The 22653-nt window shown below is 35.2% G+C and overlaps 1 protein-coding gene across 1 annotated transcript; it reads right to left on the bottom strand.

Moving 5' to 3' along the window:
- Nucleotides 1–136: 136 nt before the first annotated feature.
- On the bottom strand, nt 137–21589 carry LOC144475111 (cholecystokinin receptor type A). The gene is made up of 9 exons (XM_078190691.1): nt 21581–21589; nt 21132–21246; nt 12524–12721; nt 11854–12039; nt 10120–10292; nt 6348–6575; nt 4937–5181; nt 3903–4033; nt 137–433 (listed from the first exon to the last, which is right to left on the bottom strand). Exons 1-9 carry the CDS (start codon nt 21587–21589, stop codon nt 396–398), a joined length of 1323 nt encoding a protein of 440 aa, XP_078046817.1. The 3' UTR covers nt 137–395.
- Between the last annotated feature and the right edge of the window lie 1064 nt (nt 21590–22653).

Here is a 22653-nt window from a genome sequence, read left to right as displayed (position 1 = left end):
ACCCCCGTATAACCATAAGTTCCACAAGGGATTTCCGAACAGGAAGAAAGTTCTCAGTTTGAACAAAAAAAAAAGGAAAGAAAATTGTCGCGTCGTAAACAGGTTGAAGGAACGTTCCCACAGTTGTCGCGCGAGATTTCCCGGTTCGATTACGCACAAGTCCCTTGGTAATAGTTCTTTTGTCATCAGTCGTAAAGGAAATTGAGGTTACCCGCGCGGGATGATCTCGATGAGCGAGATTGCTGATTATTTAGCGCTCGGTTTCCGGTTGAACCAACCCTGTTGTTGGACGAGCGCCAGGATATTTTTAGGAAAAAGTCATCCTGTTCGTTGCCGCTTTGTAGCAACATTACGTTCGACTTCAGATTTTCGCTGTAGGACGCGTTCCGCCTGTACTAGACATGGTCTTCCTCCTCCAGGAGTCTCACTACCTCTGAAAACAAAGTTATCCTGAAACTTCCGAAGTCTAGTGGTTCCATTCTCCGGCAGTTTGGCTTGCGATACCCTTTTCCTCTTAAAATGATATCGCAACCGATCCCATTATAATCGAATTCCGAGGAAAATTTAATACTAGAACGATCATTTGCTCGAGAACGTCTAGCTTGTTTTACAAATATGTGATTGATGGAACTTTATAACAAGATTTAGCAATGTTAATTGGGGTGCAACCGGCCTGGGGATGATTTCACATACAAAAATAAGTCGAAAAATGGTATAACATGTTTTTATTTAAGGCTCCGTTTGCGAGAAAAACAGGTCAAGTGGCACCGTCTGACCATCATATGCCGATTCTATTTTTTGTCATACTTAAAGCCATGCGAACCTGACGGATCTTTAAATTTATTTGCATCGAAAACACAGTTTTACGTGAAAGGTACCATTATAATATTTCCAACTTAATAAAATCATCGAAAGGAGATTGTTATATTGTATGAAAATCTGCAAACTATTTATAGCCACTTTCAGTTTTATTCATCAATTTTTTAACATACAGTCTATTATATATTCTTTTAGTTATTATTCTAATAAACCTATTAGTATTTTTGTTAGTGTAACAGGGATTCATTTCATTCAATTGCTAAGAATTTAGTATACCGCGTTACAATAACCAGGTAATTGGCTCTTATTCTCTCCAGCTTATTCTCTCAGTATCGTTAATCATATTTATGATTATTAAAAATAGATAAAATTGATCTTAGAAACTCTCTGGAATTGTATAAAACAATATCAATTTGTTAACGTCTATGAAAACTAAAATTCCAATTTTTCTCGTTAATTTAATACACGAACTACATGAAACGTGATTGTTTTAATATGACAGCACGAGAATTTAATTTCGAATTTATCTGATGCTACGAAAAGGAAAACGAGCGCATTTCCATTCGGTATTAGGTTTTGTAAAATGCATTCGAGTGCTGATAGCAGTTTAACATTATTATCTTACGAAGTGCTACCCATGGCATTTAAGTTTTGTGCCAGCGGAGAATGGATGGAATTATGAGGCTCACTCGGCAATCAGTGGGTCGACATTAATAACGAACAAACTTTTAAGCAAGTTCTGATTGCGAACGTATCGAAAATGTGGAAACTTCGTAATATGGTACTATGGCGAACGATGAAAGTATGTGGACATAATTCCAGGATTACCGTTCAGCGAATTAATCAGAGAGCCGAGTTATGAAAGTTCCCTTCATGTCTCAGCAATTCTGAATGAAGAGGTGTTTGCAGCTTCTGAACGCTTTATAACTGAATTACATGGGGGGCAAGGATCTTTCCTGTAGATTTCTAACGTAGCTCCTATTCTTATGAAATACGATAATATAAAATAACAACCCCCAGTGTTCTGCACACCAAGTGTTACATTTTTTAAAAATTAACAAATAATAATGTGATTAATTATACGTGTGCATTAATTGCAATATTATTTGTGCAGTAATTGGAAATATTAAACTTTTAAGGTTAATCGACTTCAGGCACAATTTTCAGTCTGTATTTATTCAAGGATATATGAATAATAACGTGGACAAATTTATAGCAAGTTTTTGAAGTATTTCGACGGCTTAAAATAGTAAAGCGTAAATTATCTCACGAATTCCGGTACAATATCCCGAAGTATGTCTAGAGGTATGCTTCGAGCTTACAGCTTGACACAGGTCAGAGGAATTGTTCTTTATGTAATCCAAAATCTGGCACAGCTTGTCGAACAGTTGTTTAAAATGATTCTCTATTCAAATCGCATAACAGAGTATAATATTATACCAACGTAATTTAAACTCGGATAATTCGAAACAATTTTGATCAGTTAAACATCGAAATGATTATAATTGCTAAAAATGAAATTCGGTTAAGAAACATGATAAATAGAGAATTATATGTACATTTTTAGGTTGCATCAAAATTGATGATTGCGAATATTGTAGAACTGGTTTATAGGATTAAAACCGACACCACTGATGTAAAACGGCAAACAACGTTTCGGTTGGCTACCAGGAAATGCAAATAAACGATCCAAGCGTATTTAATGAAACCAGTCACAGCAAGTAAACAAAATATCCGTTTATTCTAAGCCCGTGGTAGGTGCGGCGCCTGCAGCTAACGCATCCATCAGTCTAATCAACTCTGACCTACCCAAATTTGTTTAAAACTAACGACGCGACTTGTTCATCGAATTAGAGCGACATTATTGGACGAACACTGTGCATATTCTCACGCGTTAGACCCAAGGGTGGTCGCAATTAATCTGTAGTCAAACATGAAGCACCATTTTTCGAATTTCATCGTTTTTACAAATCAATTGACAACAATTCTTGACATAGGCCAACAATTTTTCGCATTGATGAAAATATAAATTTGATTTTTAAAAAACTATTTGGCATTTTGGATTCGGCATTTCAGATATAAAATTTCCTGTTACAGTCGACACTGTATCAGAATTGTATCATTAAATTATTATTAAAAATATGGACTGTTATCTGTTGGGGGATAAGTGATAGACATTGTCTGACAAACCGGCTTTCAGACAATCTTTAGTTCTGCAAAGCTTTCATCATTAAAGACTCATGAAAGATGTATAAGTTCACAAACCACATTGATTTCCTTCCGAGGAAAGTGGAAGTTATGAAAGTTCTGAAAGTTTTCGACAGGTCTACGAAGAATATTGTTAATGCATCTTCCTTATTCGTCTGATTTAACTTCTAGCGATTGCTGTATTATGAAGCAAGAAAGAAAAGGTGGGCCGAGCGTTTCTCGTTCCTGCGAGAAGTAAAGGGAGCTATGAATCAATCGTACTTCGCAAAAGTTCTGCGGGGGATGGTGTTAAAAATCCTGATATTCATCGAGAAAGTGAATAATTTTTAATTAATGGCGACTACTACTATTCTGACGACTTTTACGAGATTGTGAGGAAAAACTGGAGTAATCTTTTCAAAAAGTCTGTATGAAAATGAAAAAATCTACAATCTTATACGATATATGTCATGACAAGTGTTAGTTATTCTTTAATGCTTCAACTAAGATAATTTTACTTTCTATTTCATCTGAAATGTACTGATTCAGCCTCCATTCACTTTGTACAACATTCACTTTGCAACAAAATATTTTGTGTCTTTCTTACGGAAGTTAAGAGAACAGAACTTTTGAAATGCTGTAACTTTTTAGTGAATAACGATTCAATAAAAAAAATTGTAGCAACGTGACTGATGCGGTGGCAAGATCGTAAATCTCCTGAGACATAGTTTGATTATTCGACAGTGATTCGACATTTACGCCCAATGGGAATCACGGAAAATGGGAAAGTAAATCTTGAGAGACGAAAAGCAAGATTATGCAGCGATCCGACGCATTCGAGTCAGCCGACAAAGAAACGGATTAATTAATATTAATAGAAAATTAAAGCATATTACCGGATTTAGCAACAAGCGAAGCCTTTCCAAGGTAGATGGTTGATTCGTTAACGCTCAACTCGCTGTTGTTCCCAACCTGTATGGCGTTCCTCGTCGACGTCATGGCGACGTCACCGTCTCGGCACCCTACTCTGAAATTTAAATACATAAATTCGTCACGGAATAAGAACGTGATTGTTGTTAGTGTAGAGAGACTCGCAGAACTATTCGGTCACCTTTTAATTAGTTAAAATACGATAAAATACTCGACACGAAAAAATTCAGTTGTAGCTATATTATAAATAATATAAAAGAATTCTATATGTTAGTAAATCTTCACATTGAACATAATTCGTATATTTTCCTCTACGCAGAACAATCTTTGCTCGTTTCAGATTTAAAAGCTCGTCGCGCATGTAAATAAGTAATATGTGTATTAGGTTGCGTAATAAATTAAATCGTGTAATTTTTAATTGTTTTTCTTGTTAGCTGTGAGAAATAAGGGTATCAAGTTAAGGATGGTCCGGAAGTGCTTCATCATCAGCCTGTTCTTTTTCACTTTTGTTACGTAATATACTAAGAGATAGGGTAGTAGAACATTTATTATCATCATTTAATGCTTTTTTATTTTCTAAACGAGAGACATATTGAAAGAAAAGAGGACAAAAATTGTGATCCATGTGGTGACGATATTATTAACGAACGTGCCATCAACAGTAGATTAAAAGGTCCAATATCAATGCAAGGAAGTACTTGACACTTAGCAGTTATCAAGAAGATGACGAAAGGCGAGGCCTCAAAAATGGACACCCGTTAATAATTAAATAATTAATTTCATGGAAAAACGCGAAGAAAATTATTACACGATCTAATAGAGTGTACTAGCCGGGACATTGCCGCGTTCGTATAAGCATCTATAATTATGCATTTAACGCCATCGATGTAGATTCTATTTAACCGACTCCAGAACATTCACGGTTTCCTCCGTTGACGGAAGTTCGGCGGGAGGAGCGAAAGCGTGAAGGATAGACAAGGCAGAAGCCGGCATTGATTACCTCCAACAACGATGGCAGTTGAAAAGGCCCAGGAACGCTTGGCGAAACTTTCTGTTCATGAAACAGTAAGTGATGGGATTGCAGCAACTGGAAACATAGGCGAGCAACTGCACCAAGCTAACGCCTGTACTTCCGACCACGGAATATACCAATTCCGGGGCGAAAAGATACCAGGTATTGATCACGTGCAGCGGCGCCCAACAGATGAAGAACTCCAGCACAATTACGAACAGCATTCTGATTACCTGTAATTCATGCACGGCGTACACTAGCAGCATCGGAAAAAATCCACCGTTTCGTTCTGTAACTTCTCGCTAAGCTAAATCCCCTATTTACTTTATCCAGCTTGCGGGTCCAGCGGCATAAACATTTTCAAATGATCAGAAAGGTGCTTTGCAGTATGCAAAATTCAAACACAATTTTTTTAACTGTCCATTGTACATTAATTTTATCTTTATTTTAATTTTCAGAATATGTAGATGAATAAGGAACTTTTTAATTAATTTATTAATTGTTTCATCAATGTTCACAAAATCTATTTTAACGTTAAGTGTACATCTTTTATTTTCACTTTTGAAAGTGTAGGATTCTTTCACTTCTATTTACAAATGTACTTTATTCAAAGTACTTAGATAACCTGTGTTTAATTTACTAAACAGCTGCTATATAAAGGAAACACAATATTGCCTGGGAAATTCTTAAATTTTAAATTCCTCCTATATCCACGAATCGTTCGACCATATAATGGTTCACGACATACAACCAAGCTCCGAGCTTGGAGCTCCAAGGAAGCTTCGTATAGGTAAAGTGTACTCTTATATACATACATATGTACCAGCCCCAGATAAAGTTCTCTCTGTTTTCTGTTCTTCTTCTGCGAAACCTTTGTCATTGGCTTCGCCAGCAAACGCTTTTTTTATCACAAAATCGTACAAAAGCCAATTAAGCGAATTGGATTTATTTATTTCAGGATATATTGGTGACTGTAAGGAAAACTGTCGTGTGCCATGGGCTCAGCAATTTATGCAACAGTTGAGCTTTAAAATATAAAATTAATCGGAAATAAGGCATGGACATAAATTGTTTAAAATAGAAAATGCAATTTAGAACACTAGTAATTCGATGCATTAATTCCTTGCAACCATGGACTATTACTTAAAAATGGTTACTTAACATGTACATAATAAACAATAATAATAATGATATTAGGACTACTACAGTTTTGTACTGTTAAAAAATTCTTTAAAAGTTTTCTAAAAGATTTTTTGCGATTTTTTAATATTAATTAATATCATTTCAAGTAATAAGAAACTTACGAAATAATTTGCAAGTAACCCGTTGATACAAAATAAAATATCGAATTTTGTCTGATTGCGATTATTTCGAAAGAAACAATCGAGGAACGACGTACCTTCTTCTTCGCCTCGATACTCTTGCCCATGTAATTGCTACGTATCGCATGTTGCCGGCTAAAAGGACTACTGCACTCCTGCTGTTCCTCGTTAATAGTATCCGCAGTGTCTCTCGTCAAATAACTGTTTCCATTGGACCTGATTTGTGTCCTCAGTTCGAGGGGATACTCTGGCCCTTGACATTTGCCACTCGGCGTCCTAGAAATCCTCGATCTCGGGATACGAAACTGTTTAAAAAATAAAATAAAAACGTCTATCAGACGTAGAAAAGAATGGCATTTGGGCTTTCACCAAATGGCCACAGTTAAAGCAATGCCCAAACAAACGATGTTTTCTGTTCGATACGAAACCGCTGTTTAGGGAGAAAGGTCTTATCGATCGTATATCACGGCAGCTCACGACAAAAGTGAGCAAACGGCCAAATAGCGAACCTGTGGGCAATGCCCGTAGCGATCGCGAACGAGTATAAAGGGTCTAACGGAGTGAGCATGCTGTTGCATTAATGTGCATACGTATGCGCCAGCATATGTACCAATTACCGTATTTATGTTTGGTAAATCGTAAAGTTTACACAAAGCGGCATTTCGATTAACTTTCGATCTGTATCGTTGCTCGTGTTGCCAATATAAAAGTAACATAATGTTGCAGAGCGATTTTTAGAGCTAGAAAAATTTGACCTACAAACAAATTAATTTTGGTTAATTTTTTGGAAGGATCTGGATATAAAAAGTTTTTCTTTTCACTTTTTTATATATTACGTTAGTAAAGACAATAAATCGGAATGTAATTACGGCAAGAGCAAGTGATGCTGTTGCTTCTGAATTGGTGCGCCTCGTTCGCATCCTGACGGAAACTTCGTACCGGCAACACGTAACTCGGTTAATTCTTAAATAACTGACTTATAATTCCGTTTGAAGGATAGTAGTTAGATCATGTCCAGAGTTTCCGTTTGTACGTCGCAGAAGCGCTCGAGAAACACATATGTACTTTGTATCGCGATTCTTAACAATACGATAATAATTGTTTTCTTTCAATCAGCAAAGTATTTCAACGCGTTTTTCTTTTCTTGCGCTATAAAAGTTTGAAAAATACAAATGGATAAAAAAAAAATGGATAAAAAGTTCTGAATCCTTTTGGAATGTTACAGAGTTTTGCTTCCTATACAGTAGCTAAAAATTGTTTTCAAACACTATAATTGGCTGGGATGACACAAAAATTAAAAAATAACGTTTCTCATCTTTTTTATCTGAACGTATAATGAAAATTTAAAAAATGTGTTCTGTAAAAAGGTTATCCTGTTTTAATAGGTGTACGAATATTTTTTGCACCAACTGAACAGAATGAGGCATTGTTTTCTTGTTTTCAAAATCGCACGAAAGAATAAAATATGCCTTGAAGATTGTTTTTGCAACGAAAATCCTTTAAAAACGATTGAAAAGATCGGGAGCAACTCCGAAGTTCAATTCCATCTCATGGAACAATAAATTTCGTGGTTCATTTCACTTTGCTGGTTTGCATTATTACAATACATTACCCTCGTTCATGTACCATATCTCATCAATAGTCAACTTGAAGAAAAAGTTTCACTCTCATACATGTATAAGGATACATCAGTCACCATGGCACCACAATGCATCATCATCTATTTTGAGGATTAGATTTAAAAGCTATTGGCAACAAAATGGAGAGGATCTCGTTCATTCACGTCAGACATTTAATCATTTACAAACATAAATTTTGTTCTTTTATTCTTGTATAAATTCATCGGTGGTTCGCGGATTGTTGCTATTGTGTCTGTAGACCTACATCAAAGCACTGATCTATAGAAGTAAACCACAAACCACCGATAAACTGAAAGATGACATCTGACGCATCATCGGAGAGATTGGTCAGCCATTGTGAAGTGAGGTTATAAAAATATTTAGATCTATAAAATGTTCATCGAAGATTTAAATTACTTGGTTTAGATTTTAAAAAAGTTATTGCGTTTTGACAAGAATACTTTAATCCATCGCTGTAATTATAAATGATCATGCTAAAATTTGCAACAATTTGTCGAATTTTGTAAGTTCGAATGTAGTTTATTTATAAAACACTATCGGTAGTTCTTGTCGAAAGGCTTCGTGTAACTGCCATAATTAAATCAATATTTACACGAACTTCTTTAAGTATATTTACAAAAACTGTTTTACGCTATCAGTATTAAAAAAATCGATTTTTTAAACTTTTGCTTTAAGCGTAAAACTTCTGGCTCGTTCCGGCGGAGTTATCAGTGCGCGTCAGTCATTTGATTTCCGTTCGACGGCGGTCATTAAAATTGCCTTACACCGAGCGTCCTTTTAATATCACGAGGTTTAAAGTTTCGTTAAAGCAGATTAAGCATAAAATATCGCAATAACGGGAAGTTTGGAAGCGCTGAAAAATTATACAGCGTTAGTTCCCGTTCTTTAAGGGCGGTTATTAAGTATCTAAGTCACGTTGTGTGCTAGAATTAAGTTTCGAACTCACACGTGAAGATATGGGATAAGGAATTACGTGACAAACATGGGAATGATAGAAATTCAGCGCGAATGAAAGTCGAATGATTTTTAGTTCTATAGCATGGATGTTTTAGTAACAATTGCAATTAGTGTCGATTTAAAATGCATCGCGCTACTGTTCCATGTAATTTTCGCGGCATTAGTTAGAGTGCCCTTATAATGCACAGCTCATTTACCTAACTGATACAATGGAGCAATTTTGGCGCACTCTCTAGACTCGCAGAACATTTTAAAGTGTCCACTTTGTTTTGCGTATAGTGCACGTGTCAGAGAAGAATTTTACAACTCTTGTTGTAAAAATCTACGAAAATTTTCAACTCTAGAATTTACCTGTTGTTTTGAGACTATATTTCTCAACGACAAGAATTTTATTTTGCTTTAATAATAACAGCGTTTAATTGTTCATTTCTTGGGGTTTAATTACTCGGCTATGAAACTGCATCGTTAATGAATTTTCATTATTCTTTATTTATCAGTCTACGGTAAAAAATATTATCCTTCCCTCGATACGATTGTTGACAACACAGGGTATTACGTAAACTAAAGTTTCCGCAGTATTTTCTTGCGCTTTCCTTTGATGCCAAAATTAGCGTTACCTTACCACGGGTTAGTTAATTTTCTATTAGTATGCATTGTTTCCGACTATCCTGCCGTTAGTGTCTTTTCGCGGAGGATCGAGAAAAGCACAAGGATGCGAAATAAAATATACGCTTCTAGATAAATCGTATGCACGCGATAATTTCATTTGATAAAAATTCTGCAAGTCTGCTTTACAGTATTTACATTTCTCTAAAAAAAAGTGTTCCGTTATTATCAGTATTATATAAAAATAAGGATTGAAATAAAATTATTATACATGCTATAAGCAAGTATTTATTAGTCATCAGAAGAATTCAAAGATAGCATGTGATTCTATTCTCAAACTATTAAAACTATCTATCATAATAATATCAATATATTTAATTTGATTTAGCATTTTCCTAACGCAAAAGTTTCTGAATGTTTTTTTGTTATTTAAAAATGATCAAATATCTATGTTTTGAAACTATTAAATTAAAAAATTAATATTTTGGATATTTCATTAATATTTGATTTGTTTGCGATTACTTTTCCCAAGTTAAAATAACATAAATAGTTTAGAAGACGGTCGATAATGTATGCTTTCCCGATTCTCGTAAGGAATTCGCGGGCCAGATTCTCGGCCTAACGATATTTGATTGTAGTTTCTCACCCTGGACGACATCCTGTGCGATGCATCGTTGCAGTATCCATGGGAAGTGGAAAATCCTCGCCTTAATCTCGAGGACGCGCTGCAATCATTCAGGACAACCATCGTGCTCGGTCTTCCATCACTCCTGTCGTACGATGAATTCCGGACTGTTCCACTGGATTCTGTTCTCTCGACTGTAATGCGGATTTGTTTCGATCAGGTTTCTGTGAATAATGCTGCGCGTTCTATGTGCCCTAATGTTTCACTTAACTGCGATTGTTTCGCTTGAAAGTATGAACGCGTGGACTCGCGAAGAAATCACATAACATTAGATCGGTGCATACGAAATATTGCGTCCATGTCACGTGTAAACGTTTGTCTACCTGCTTATGTTATATTGTTCTTTATAACACAACTATTTTTACGGTCTTATCGTGTGATTGCCAGCGTCGTATTCTTCCGAAAAGAATTTTTTCGAAATTCTGTACTTTCGTCGTTCATTTTGAGTTTTGCACGAGTACGAGTTCTGCAGATATTCGTGTAATTATTTTATGAACCGAGTTCATTCATTTAAAAGAGTAGAACTTTGAAAATGATTATATAATCAAATCTGCCTTTAGCGAATTAACAAATAAGATTGCAGTACGGTCAACAATTATTCGCATTATTATTTAAGTAATTGTACGATCTCCATTCGAATAATTTATTCCAATAAAACATAGAGAAATATTCGAGTAAATAAATAGAATAATTTCTAACGAACAATCAGTAATTGTTATTCGAATAAAATGTTCGTCTAAAAAGAAGCCACAGCGAAAAGAACTTGCCGGGACAGGAAAGGTGATTATCGGTGCCATCCATGTCGCAGGTAGAAGCCGCGGATACATTGCGAAACAAATTAGTCGTTTCAAAGGCGCAATTGCCGACTACGTTATTGAGACGCAAACGCGATGAAAAGTAGCGTTCAGATCGACCAACGAAGCTGTGCTCCGGCGCTGAACGAAAAGTACTTTACGCCACCTCCAATTCCAGTAAAACCACTGACTTCAACGAAGAAGTAGTAACACTATTTGAATACATTGAAAGTATTTAGGATACCGGTAACAGTTTAATCGTGAGATCTATGTAAAACTTTTTGCAAGAAATAATTATGTTTGCGAATATGTTGCATCCACGTGCGTGAGTATAAATATGAATAAGATTCGATAAAAATAAAGAGCGTTGGTGTGAGGTCATTTTCATTGAGATGATATATTTTTACATTACAAAATAGAATATAAAGCTGTAACAAATAGACCGTATAATTTTCAAATAACGTGTGAGGATTTATATATTTGTTTTATCTTACTCTTTTCTAATGATAAATGATATTATTATTCTGCGTTCTTTAATTATTAATTTATAAGATAGAAAGGCCTATTAGATGCATTGTTTGTACGAATTTTAATTCCGTGTTATATTAATATAATCGAATGATAAATGGGAAGGATGAAACAATCATACAATGCGTGAATGTGTTAATATGTCAATTTCGAATTTGATGTTATTAATAGAATATTATTATTAACACCTCGCTCTTATGTTGCACAATATGTTCCACTATGGTGAAACAGAAGTACACGCAAGTGGCCGTACGATTGTAATGCTTCTAGTTTACGACTTATGGAATTGTTAGGGGGCGCGGTACCCGAAGTTCGATACTAAAGCTTGAACGTGGTCGCGGAAAGCAATCGTAAACATTCTCGATGTACTTACGACGTCGTTGACAGCTGGATGTTTGTCGTAATTCCTGTCGTAATCCACGCCAAAGTTCTGCAGCGATTAATGAGTAAGCGAGGCTCATTACGATTAGAGGGACCAAGAGCAATGTTCCATCCAAGAACAAGTTGTAAGCTCTCTCGGTGCCCACGTTCGGCCATTTTTCTCGACATTTGTTCCTCCCTGAAAGAGCAAATATTACATTTTCAAGTCTTTTTAGTTAATAGTCTTGGATCACTATTTAAGGATAAATAAGACAGTTTCTTTTATTGACTAGCAAGATTAGAGATTACCATCGTTCGATAGAACATTGTTAGATCTTTAAATACATTAATTACGTAATATATTATACAAGAATGCCGTGTAAGATGTATTTACTAATTAAACTTACGTTAATTAAATACGTTAATTTTCAACTACACAATCTATTGTCACGTAAATCAACCATATTATTAAAAGTACATTTAAAAATTAAAGGTTTGAAAGAGCTGAAACAAAAGAATGGTACAATATGTAAAAGCTTTCAACTGTTGAAATTTAAACCAACTGTGTCATACATCTTTCACAGTATAAAATAAATTTTTCTGGTCGGAGAACTTCAGAGCGCATTCTCGCAAGTTAATTTCGGTGGAATGTTAAAACGTTTAACAAAGAAATATATTCGTACCTCCGCGTATACTTTTAAGCTGCGAGACAATCAGAATGGGCGCGTTCCATGTAAGACTAGCTATCCATACGACAGTGATCATCTTGTAAGCGTGGAACTCGGTTTGCCATCGTCTTGATTTCAGCGGTCTGCAAATAGCGAAGTACCGCTCCAATGAAATTGCGACGAGTGTCCAGACTCCTACAGAGACTGACACAGCTGCAATAAAGAAATGAAGAGTTTCTCTGTAGCGGGGGTACCACTGTATCTACAACTTGTTTGCAATGAAAATATTTGGAGACTCCGTGAAATTTACGTGCGATCTAAAATCGTGTATAACGTGTCGACTCTTAAATATTTTTTAAAAAGGATAATATCAAAAGCAGCATTTATATATAGAAACTTAATGTTCCGGTGCAATTAAATTGTTCGGTAAATACTGTAAACAGTAATTATGCGTGTCAACAGACTGCATGGTTTCAAATATGTACTTTCCCTGATAATCTATCGGAGAATATTTACCTGAGTAAATTAATAACTTGTTCCCTGCCTATTTGGAAATCAAGCAACTGATCGTTAGCCGCTTTATTCTTTCAGAAAGCTACATTCCGTAATGAATATTCAGCAGTTTCTGCGGCTGGAAGATAATTATTTAATTGTAGAACCGTTCTCTGCTTATAGTCTTTTAATTTTCTTCCCACGCCACGTTTCGTTTCTCCCACCTTTTTTTCCAGTTTAACTTTTTTAAGTTTTTATTTATGCCATCATACAGCGCAGTAGCTCTCGCTTTATTACCGGTAGAATTTATTACGGGATTTAAGGACCAAGTTACCGAGGGATCGCTGTGTTAAACATTGCGTGCACCGAGCAGAACAAACGATTAATTTTTCATTCATTGCAGCAATTACAGAAGTAATTTTTCATAATTCTAAATGTGAGTTAATTCTAATTTCGATCGTTAAATTAAACGACGACTTAATGCTATAATACTATAAAGTTGTACAATATTAATTCTTCTAACTTTTCCTTTATTTCAATTTGCAACTATTGCAACTGGTGCCGTAAATGCATCAAATCCGCGGTCTATTAATAAATTGCATAAAATGTCTATGCTCGATTAATATGCAGACTGTTTTAATGCACGGTTTCGTAATGTAACATAATTAAACAATTACGTTTGGTAACACGCTATTTAAATATAACTTTTTCGTGCATTATCTTTTTCATATACAATCATCCTTTTCTGATTGTGGCACTTGTTACAGAACATCTCGTACACTATAGTGAAATTTATCGCATCGCGTATTGCTTTGATTTTTACAGGCGGTGCTTGTAGATACGAATTGTAGTTTATTGCACTGTATGAACGATGTTTCATGGTGTTTTTATCTACTACTGGTGCATGTCCATGCGCTCTGTGTTATGGTTGTTTCATGCCGTGAATCGTACGACCTAGTAGCTTGATTTAGTGTCCACTGGTTTACTGTATCTCTGGCATGGACATTATGGTTCACTGTATGCAAACTGTTTATCTTTCAGACTACGGTGGTATTTTATGGCTCGGCAGAGTTTCGTGCTTTGTTTTTGCAATTCAATAGCGTTGTTAGTGTTTCGTGATCTGTGACTTATTAAATTTACTTGACTCTTCGTTCCAGTCAGTTTCACAGAAAGATAAAACGTATTTTTAAATTTCTTATTACATTATTAAAAATGTATTGTTGCAAATGAGCGTTTATATTAAATATTAAATATTTCATTACCTATTTTAATTATTTTAAATAATATCTATAAAAATTTGTTTTAAATAATGTTTAAATACTAATTGGGTGCAGTATATTTCCATATTTTTATTATACATAATAGAACTTTATTCAAATTTTCCGAATATTATAAATAAAGCAACTATATTACTATATTATAATTATAAATATATTACATGCAATATCCTGTGGTTTAAATATCTACAAATACATCCATTAACTTCGTTTCATCTCTGCGCTTTTATTGGACGTGTGATAGTTGGCCCCTCTCGTTTTAACGCTTTCATTAATTCTCTATTTAATAATAGAATCGTTCAAATGATGATTTAATCGTTTAGGAATAATTCACTGTGAAAACTATCGAAGCGGCTTAAATTGCCTGTCCCGCTGCAAACGTTGGCAGTGGTCGACGTTGCATTATTGGAAAGCTTGCTATGTTACTCGCCTCTTTTTTTTTCTCTCCCAAACAGTTTTGCTATTCGCCTGTCTGCTGCGTGCCATGTAAGGCATTTAATTATTGTAGCTCTTTGCGTGGACATTCGACCAATTCCGAATCGATGTTCCCAGAACTTCACATTATAGTTTTAGAGAATCGATTCTTTCGATTAATCTGTCAGCGATGCTTTCGCGCTGCTGGATTTGCAGTGTCTGGACTTCTTGTTAACAAAAAATGATACTGTGAAAATAAAAATAATCCATGACTAATCAAGCATTTATTTCAATAAGTACTTCCGTCACTTAACAGTGTCAGTTATGGATCAATAAATTATTTTGCGTAATATCATTTCACGCAATCCTTTGAAAACATCTTTGAAAATTTTCATTAAATGCATCACAGTAATTCAGAAATTAGTCGTTCGAAACAGGTTTCTAACAGATTAAGTCATAATATATTTATGTAAATTATCTGTGCAAGTATTCGAAGACATTTTATTTTCCATTTCCTTCAGTTCTCCGTTATTTAAGAACAATGTTTCATTTTCCCTTTTCTACCTTTTTTTCTTTATAATTCTATTCCGCGTTGAAAGAGTGTGTAACAAAGTTTCAATAAATTCAGCCAGCTGTATCTAGATCGGAACAAGCATAAAATGAGAAAGCAAATTAGAGAGTCAACTATGGCGCCGTCGTGTGCTGTATTACACGTATCGTGCTGCGGCGGTAAAATATTTTAATCTAGGTTCGGGGATAAATCTTTCTGGGGCAGGTGAACATACTGAGACGGGCGGGAAAGTACTCTTGCGTAGAGCTTTTTGCAGCTCGTGAGATTCACGCTTCATTGCCCATTGCTTTAAAGCCTCGATCGTAAATACAAAACGAAAGGATAGCAATCCCGTTTCCTCTACGAAATTAATTCTATTGCGACGACGACATCGTCGAAAGAACTTTATGCATTAAGAATGAACGGAGGATAATTCGGTTCTTCAATTTGGAAATCGTGTTTTGATCGCGATCTAATTAATTGGTTGAAAAAATAGATAGTAACTTCAGTTTCATATAGACAAAGAGTAAATATAAATCTCAGAGCAAACCAGATTATCACAGACTATTTTCTAACATAGTAACGAAATATCACTATTTTCTTTGTTTCCGATTTATTAACCAAATATTCCATTTTTCATATTTCTATTTTCTATTATTTCGTTTATTTCTCTGTGATTCCTTTTATATGTATACAGAATTTAAAAACAATACAAACGTTCGGAACTATAAAATTGGACCACCACCACCATCCGGGTCTTATCCATTTTAGGTCGGATTCACATCTGTGCGACGACACAGTGCACACGAGTCTAAAATCCTCTTGAATTTCAAGGCTTGAAAGGATCGATTTTATGGGGGGACGCACATCGAAGCAGGCGATGAACCGTTGAGCTGAGCGCGCGAATGTTCGTGCTCATACCACACCGCGCCATAAAGAAACTCAAACAGTCGTGTGTGTCTGATTTATATGCCTTTGACGGATTAATTCACTTGACCGTCTAAAGATACATCAGAAAGTATTTCTGTATTCTATAAAAAAAATTGCTTCCGCAGATAACATTCAAGACAATTAGACTACATTTTTTTAAGTTACCACATTGCAGGTATATAAAATTTTATTTTTAATAAGCAAAATGATTGTATGTAATTTAATAGAAACTTGTATGAAATTTTAATTTTTGTTATAGATTTACGTAAAATTGATTTAAAATTTATTATGTACAAAGTAATTTGTATCATAGAGTTATATGTGAAAAAATCATATTTGATTTTCATATAGGATTTTATTTATTGGGAATTCAATAATAATATAAAACCAATAATAAGAATTATCTTCACATATGATATATACAATAAAAATTAGGATTTTGTATAAATTTGTATGAAATTATATGAAGATATAAAATTCATTATATCATTATTATTATTATTATTATATATTATCATATTATTATATTGAACTAATTAAATATTACGAAAGCACGCACGAGCATCACAGCGGCGCGTAAATTTTGCGGATCGTATCTCCTGCTCAACCGATTTCCTAATATATTTCAACGGGAAGTGATTTAGCTCCGTGAAATTTCACCCTCTCCTCCACTCACTCTCGCACTTACTATTCGAACAGATGGCCACTTAACTGGGGAGTCCTCGGAAATCTCACGTTTTCTTTTTGCAACGAGACGTAACTTACTCGCCTCAATTGAATACCTGCACAGCTCGGTAAGAAGCTATCGCTGGCAAAGATAAAAGATTTCACTTAATTTAAAGATCGTCTATCGTTCCCTCGACGATAACATTTGTTAGAATTAAATGGTACTTTACATCAATTCTACCGGATGTGCTAATTTTGTGGAATCTCGCGACGTAATGGTATATGTTCTTTTATAATATTTTCCAGTCCAAATATTGGAGACACGCGCGTTGAATTTCGCAGAGCACTAAAAATGACTCATGTTCGTTACTTACAATACCGTTGAATTTATCTAGACCCTCTGTCATTTTTATTGATATTTTTATTTATTCTGTTTTCGTTGTGGAAGTCGATATAATTTTAACAATGTCAAAATGAAAAATGTGCGATCGACCAGTTTGACAGTCATGGCATCTTTCTGTATCTTTTTTGCTTTTGCTTTTGCATGATTTCGAGTGGTGATTATCAAATATTCTATTTTATTGACACGATAAACGATGTATAAAGTATATTCGGAATTTTCCGTAACGAACAGTATCCCAAATCGAGTAAAGACAAACATCGTTTACCTTTGATGGTAAAATATCTTTCTCTTACCTCCAAGGGTAACATCTTTTTTACATACGGTTATTATATTATACCGTGGGAAGGAGCACTGCGAATGTACAGCATTTTAATTGCGACGGACAAGGAGCGTTTACATGTGTAAAGGACTAGAATTTTTCAGGAACCAATTTAGAGCGCGAGTGTGCGCGGAAGTAGCATGTCACGGCTATGAAAACATACAATTAGAGAAGAATCCAGGTTATAAAATGACATTACAGTGACGGGCAGTGACTTTCGACAGTGCTCTGCGTGCTCTGCGTGCTTCACGCCTGGGAGATCCCGTAGTCCCATGTGCCTAGGCGCCATTTAAATTAAACAGGGGCCATTATGTGCTTCCCGAAACGTTTGGAAAAATTACAGGAAAAATTGACGATAAAGATGTTCGTCGTGAAAAAAGTTGTCAATATTTCTGAGAAACGATGCGTTCACTGGATTTTACAAAGGTATATTATTAACATTAGAAACGGATCGGATAAAAGCTATAGAAAATACTTTTAGTTCTGAAACCCACGCTTTCAAAAATAAAATAGCAAACTTAAAATCCATGAAATAGATTTTAGAATAGTTTTCATTTCCTACAACTTGTGTAAAAATTAAGAAAAGGATTTTCGTCTCGGAAACAATGTCAAATCGTTAGATCCAAGGAACTATGTTAGATCCAAACATCCGTTGGATTAAGCGTAGCACGAGTTAAGCAAAACTCGCACGGCATCCCCAATGTGTTAAAGTTGATGCCCGGAGTGCTGTCCATTAGCGTTAATACAATCAGCTGTGCAACCGTCTCCAAAATGTGCCGCCTCTAACATGTTACGCTACTATACCGGCTAATTAGCAAATTGTCCCAATAATTTCAAACATCCAGCGATAACAGTGTTTACAACCGCCAATGCGGCAAACACAACTAATGTCTGCACAACTATTGGGAACGTAAATTGAATGCGAATGCAAACAAGCAGGATTTATGAATCTCCGTGCGAATTATTTATCGTACGCGGCACGTACGTCTGTAAATCATTCGATATCATTTCGAACTGTGAAATTAAATGAACCGAACACATCTGTTCAAATAAAAATGGCAACAATTGCATTGTTACATTTGATATTAATTTCTACCGAATTGACAAATGGAAATTTTGCTCTGATGGGTAGAAAACGAATTGAGATAGAAAAATTGAGTTGTGGGATAATAAATAATTATTTGAAAAACTGATTTTAATACTGATATCACTTTATCATAAGAAAATATTTCCGGAAATTATATTAGATAAATTACACGTATAATTATCAGATAGAAGAATAATGATATTCAAAATTCGATCTCTAAATCGTAGATACGAAATTCTCTTTTTAAAATTAAGTTTACTTAACGCTGACTGAATTCAAGCGATTCCGAGCGTGTTAAAATAAAAATACACGCGAGCCCCTAAATTTTCCTGTTCTCGTGATACCTGCATACCTGTTATCTTCGTGAAAATTAATTAATTGGAACGGAGCTGGCGCAACAGTGTAAATAGTTCCTAAGAGTGCCAACTGTTTCGTATCGCGCCGAATAGTTTCGTAGACGGTCGAGAAAGATCCGCAACAAACACCAGATTTATGAGGAGAGTGAAAGTTTAATGAAAATATTTGACTTGGAATTAAACGCGCGAGCGAAACGAGCGTGTGCACACGCGCGCAAAGAGCTCCTTAAATGAAACTATTTTATCTGATAAAATGATATTCGCTGTGGTCCAGCTAAAATATCTTCCATTCTATACGGTGTTCGCATTGGATATGCGCATGCATTAAAAAATCACTGTGGAAATTTACACATAGAAACGGGAATTTGCATTTGGTGAGAGTAATATATTGAGTGTCCTACAGAGATTAAAATACGATTAAAATATCATATTTTGAAGAGTCTGCGAATCACGTGTGAAAAGCTTCTAATAAAAATCTGACACGGGATCAATTGCATTAAATCAGCTTGAATTAAATTCATTTAAATAAATTTATTATTTAGCTGCATCGCAATTGTATGCTTCGCAATTATAGTATAGTACTTCAATATAATATTTGAATTAATTTAAGTGTTTAACCGAAGCAATTAGAAGGTGAAGCGAAATATTCCGGGGAACTATTCCATTATTGACGAAACACGACATATTTTCGGAGCTATCTAGAAACTCCGGACCTTTAATTACGCGTGTCAATATTTCGTACCATATTAATAGCGTTGCATCTGGCACGGCGAAGGTAAAAATTGGCTGGAATTTATTCGATACCCGAGTCTATTCTCGAATGTCGTTCGCGAAAGTAGTTCTCTTGCAGTAAAAATAAAATTCTTGAATTCGATACGCGGACGCCACGCATCAATAAATCCAAACACCCTCGACAATGCTTCCAATATTACACGGCGGACTTAACAAAAACAATCCTACAAGATCTCCAATGGAAAATATTTCGCGATGCATTTTTTTTTGGACGTCGAGCGATTGTCACCTTTTTTTGATTTTCTTCGACTTCGCGCTGGAATTTTCTTTCACAATATTTCAGTGCCGCGAAAATAATTCTGACTCTGATTTCCGAAAAATCATCGAATTTGTCGAATTACAGTGTAAAAGATTTTAAGGTCGGAACAATAAATTTAATGATCCGCAATATTATCTTATTGTTTATATAAAATATGAAAGTATTTCTCTACCTGAGAAGTAATTCTTGATATTGATAAACTTTATTTTGATAAATTTATTCAAAATTATATTTACAACTTTAATTGATGGTATTATACTATTAGAAATTGATTTTCGTTATATATAATGGTGATATATGTCCACTAATCTCTTGTACGCCAAGTAAAAATGTATGCCGGCGAATTTTCTTGCTTTGTACTTTACGAAATTGAGGTAGTGACTATATGTACGCTAAGCCGTTTACTGCAGTTCTTTCTTTCAAATGTTTTTAAGGGCGCGGATGCGCGCATCGCCTTTCACATAAATCCACGAGGACAGCACGAATGGACTGGAATCTGGAGACCAGACTGCTGAAAACACGCAGTTCCTTCTGCTGAATGGTGTTCTCAGGATATTACTTAAAACTATTTTGGCTAATGGTGTTTAAAAGAAAAAAACGCTTAACGAGCGCAAAGATTTAATGTGTTTTAATTATATAAAATTCTCAGCTATAAACGTCGTGACAACAGATTTACAACAATCTTAATTAAACAGACTTTAATTAAAACTTTAACTGATTTTAAATTCTCTAATTTGATCTATAATAATTGTTTTAAATATTCACATCCTTGTACCATTAATCTTACTTGTTTTTGCCGTACCATTTTAATTAGTTTTTAAAAAATATTACGAAAAGCGAATAACTCAATGTCTCGGCTATAAATTATATTAATATAATTAATATTCGCTGAGAACAGGCATACGAAACACGCGATCTATCGGATGTTTGTTATATTTCAATAATCGCCTCGCTTTTAGTTTATATTTCGCGGAAATTGTGCAGGCGTGTACGTAGAAATAATTCTCAGCTGTTTAATGAAAGCTCAAAGTACAATAAGTACTTCGCGTTGGATGAAACTTAGATGAACAATACGTACCCTGGAAGTACGATATTAGTTTGCATAGCGTAATCCCAAAGACGAAATTCTTCAGAATCTGGCCGAGTAGAGTGAAGGGCATACAGAAGACACCGAGCAGCAAATCCGAAACTGCCTGGAAATTCAGAAAACGAATTTCAAACTTCTAATTAATTTGTCAGAGGAAAGTTCAAAGCAGTCGACATCGTGATCAGATTCATAAGGGTAGTTGTTTTTAACTAAGTAGAATGAACTCATTGCAAGAAGAACTTAAAATAACTTCTGTTTACACCGTGATTACGCGTCTATTATTTTATCGAACAACATAGGGAAGAACTACTGTGAATGGAATATTCTTGTTTATGACCATGATAATATAAAAATTAAACGACCTACCTAGTTCGAAAAAATTAATTCTTAAATTATCGATGAAAGTCATCGCGTCGAAGAAGTCACGCATATATACATACAGTGTTCATCTCAATTTTTTGTGTTGCTGATTTATGTTTGCCGATTTCATGCAGGCCTTCCAGATAAAATTAATTAACAATTTCTTATTTATCATTTACTGTATCTTCTTAAAAAATGAAATTACTTTCGCTTCGACGTCGTAGCGTTTGTTTACTTGAAAATATAAAACTCATCCTGGAACCATAACATTCTGCTCCCTGTATTTCAGTGTCGGTATGTCAGATAGGTAAGACAATAGTCCTATCTCCTCCAGGCATACGTAATTGGATCCGCTTCAACAATCATCCCGAGTTGCAAGAAAATGGCAGAGATTCTCCTCTCGAACGTTTCCCGAAAAAAGACGAAAATGAGCGAGAACGTGGAAAAACCAACAGAAAATTAGAGAGATTTCTCGAACCTGAAGTGTTTGCCAATGTAACGCACATACATAAGTAATCGTGGACGCTGTGAAAACGTTTCCATCCTTGCACGGCGAAGATCTTGTCCATGAAATTCAATAAATTGGATTGAATTCGAATTGAACACAAACGCGGATTTTACGATTTAATCGTTCGCGTTCGCTTGTCTTTCGTTCACGGTTGGAGAGGACACGCGAAGGAAAGAAAGCTTTGTCACCTTATCGTGTATCTGGCTATGGAGTAGCAGAATGTGTGTTGACACAGACGAGCGACGCGTCCGTCGGATGCCGAATGCGTTGCATATGAAACAGGCTCCGAGAAAACCTATTTTCCCGTTCGATAACTATTCTGTCTACCGAAATTGTATTTTCGCACCGCGGAATTTCAACGGCGCGGACAGAGGGCGTCGAAGCCGATCAAAATTGTCCCGATCGTTCGACCGTGAACAAGTCAACCGGTGTTAATTAATCGGTGAATTCCGTTTTGGTGTTCGCGCGAATACGCGACGTCAAATAATTATCGTATATAATATACCGAACTGTTATTTAATGTTTCGCTCATCAGAAATCTGTTGACGCTCAATTTTCCGAAAGCCTGGTAACAGCTCGATAATTTTCTTTTATACAGTTTTTTCCATTGTTAATTTAGAGCGAAATTAATGCTGCTATGTATTC

Source organism: Augochlora pura, chromosome 9 (genome assembly GCF_028453695.1).
Source record: "Augochlora pura isolate Apur16 chromosome 9, APUR_v2.2.1, whole genome shotgun sequence".
NCBI classification, from domain to species: domain Eukaryota; kingdom Metazoa; phylum Arthropoda; class Insecta; order Hymenoptera; family Halictidae; genus Augochlora; species Augochlora pura.
Note: the sequence above shows the minus strand (reverse complement) of the source record. Positions and strands in the feature narration are given on the sequence as shown.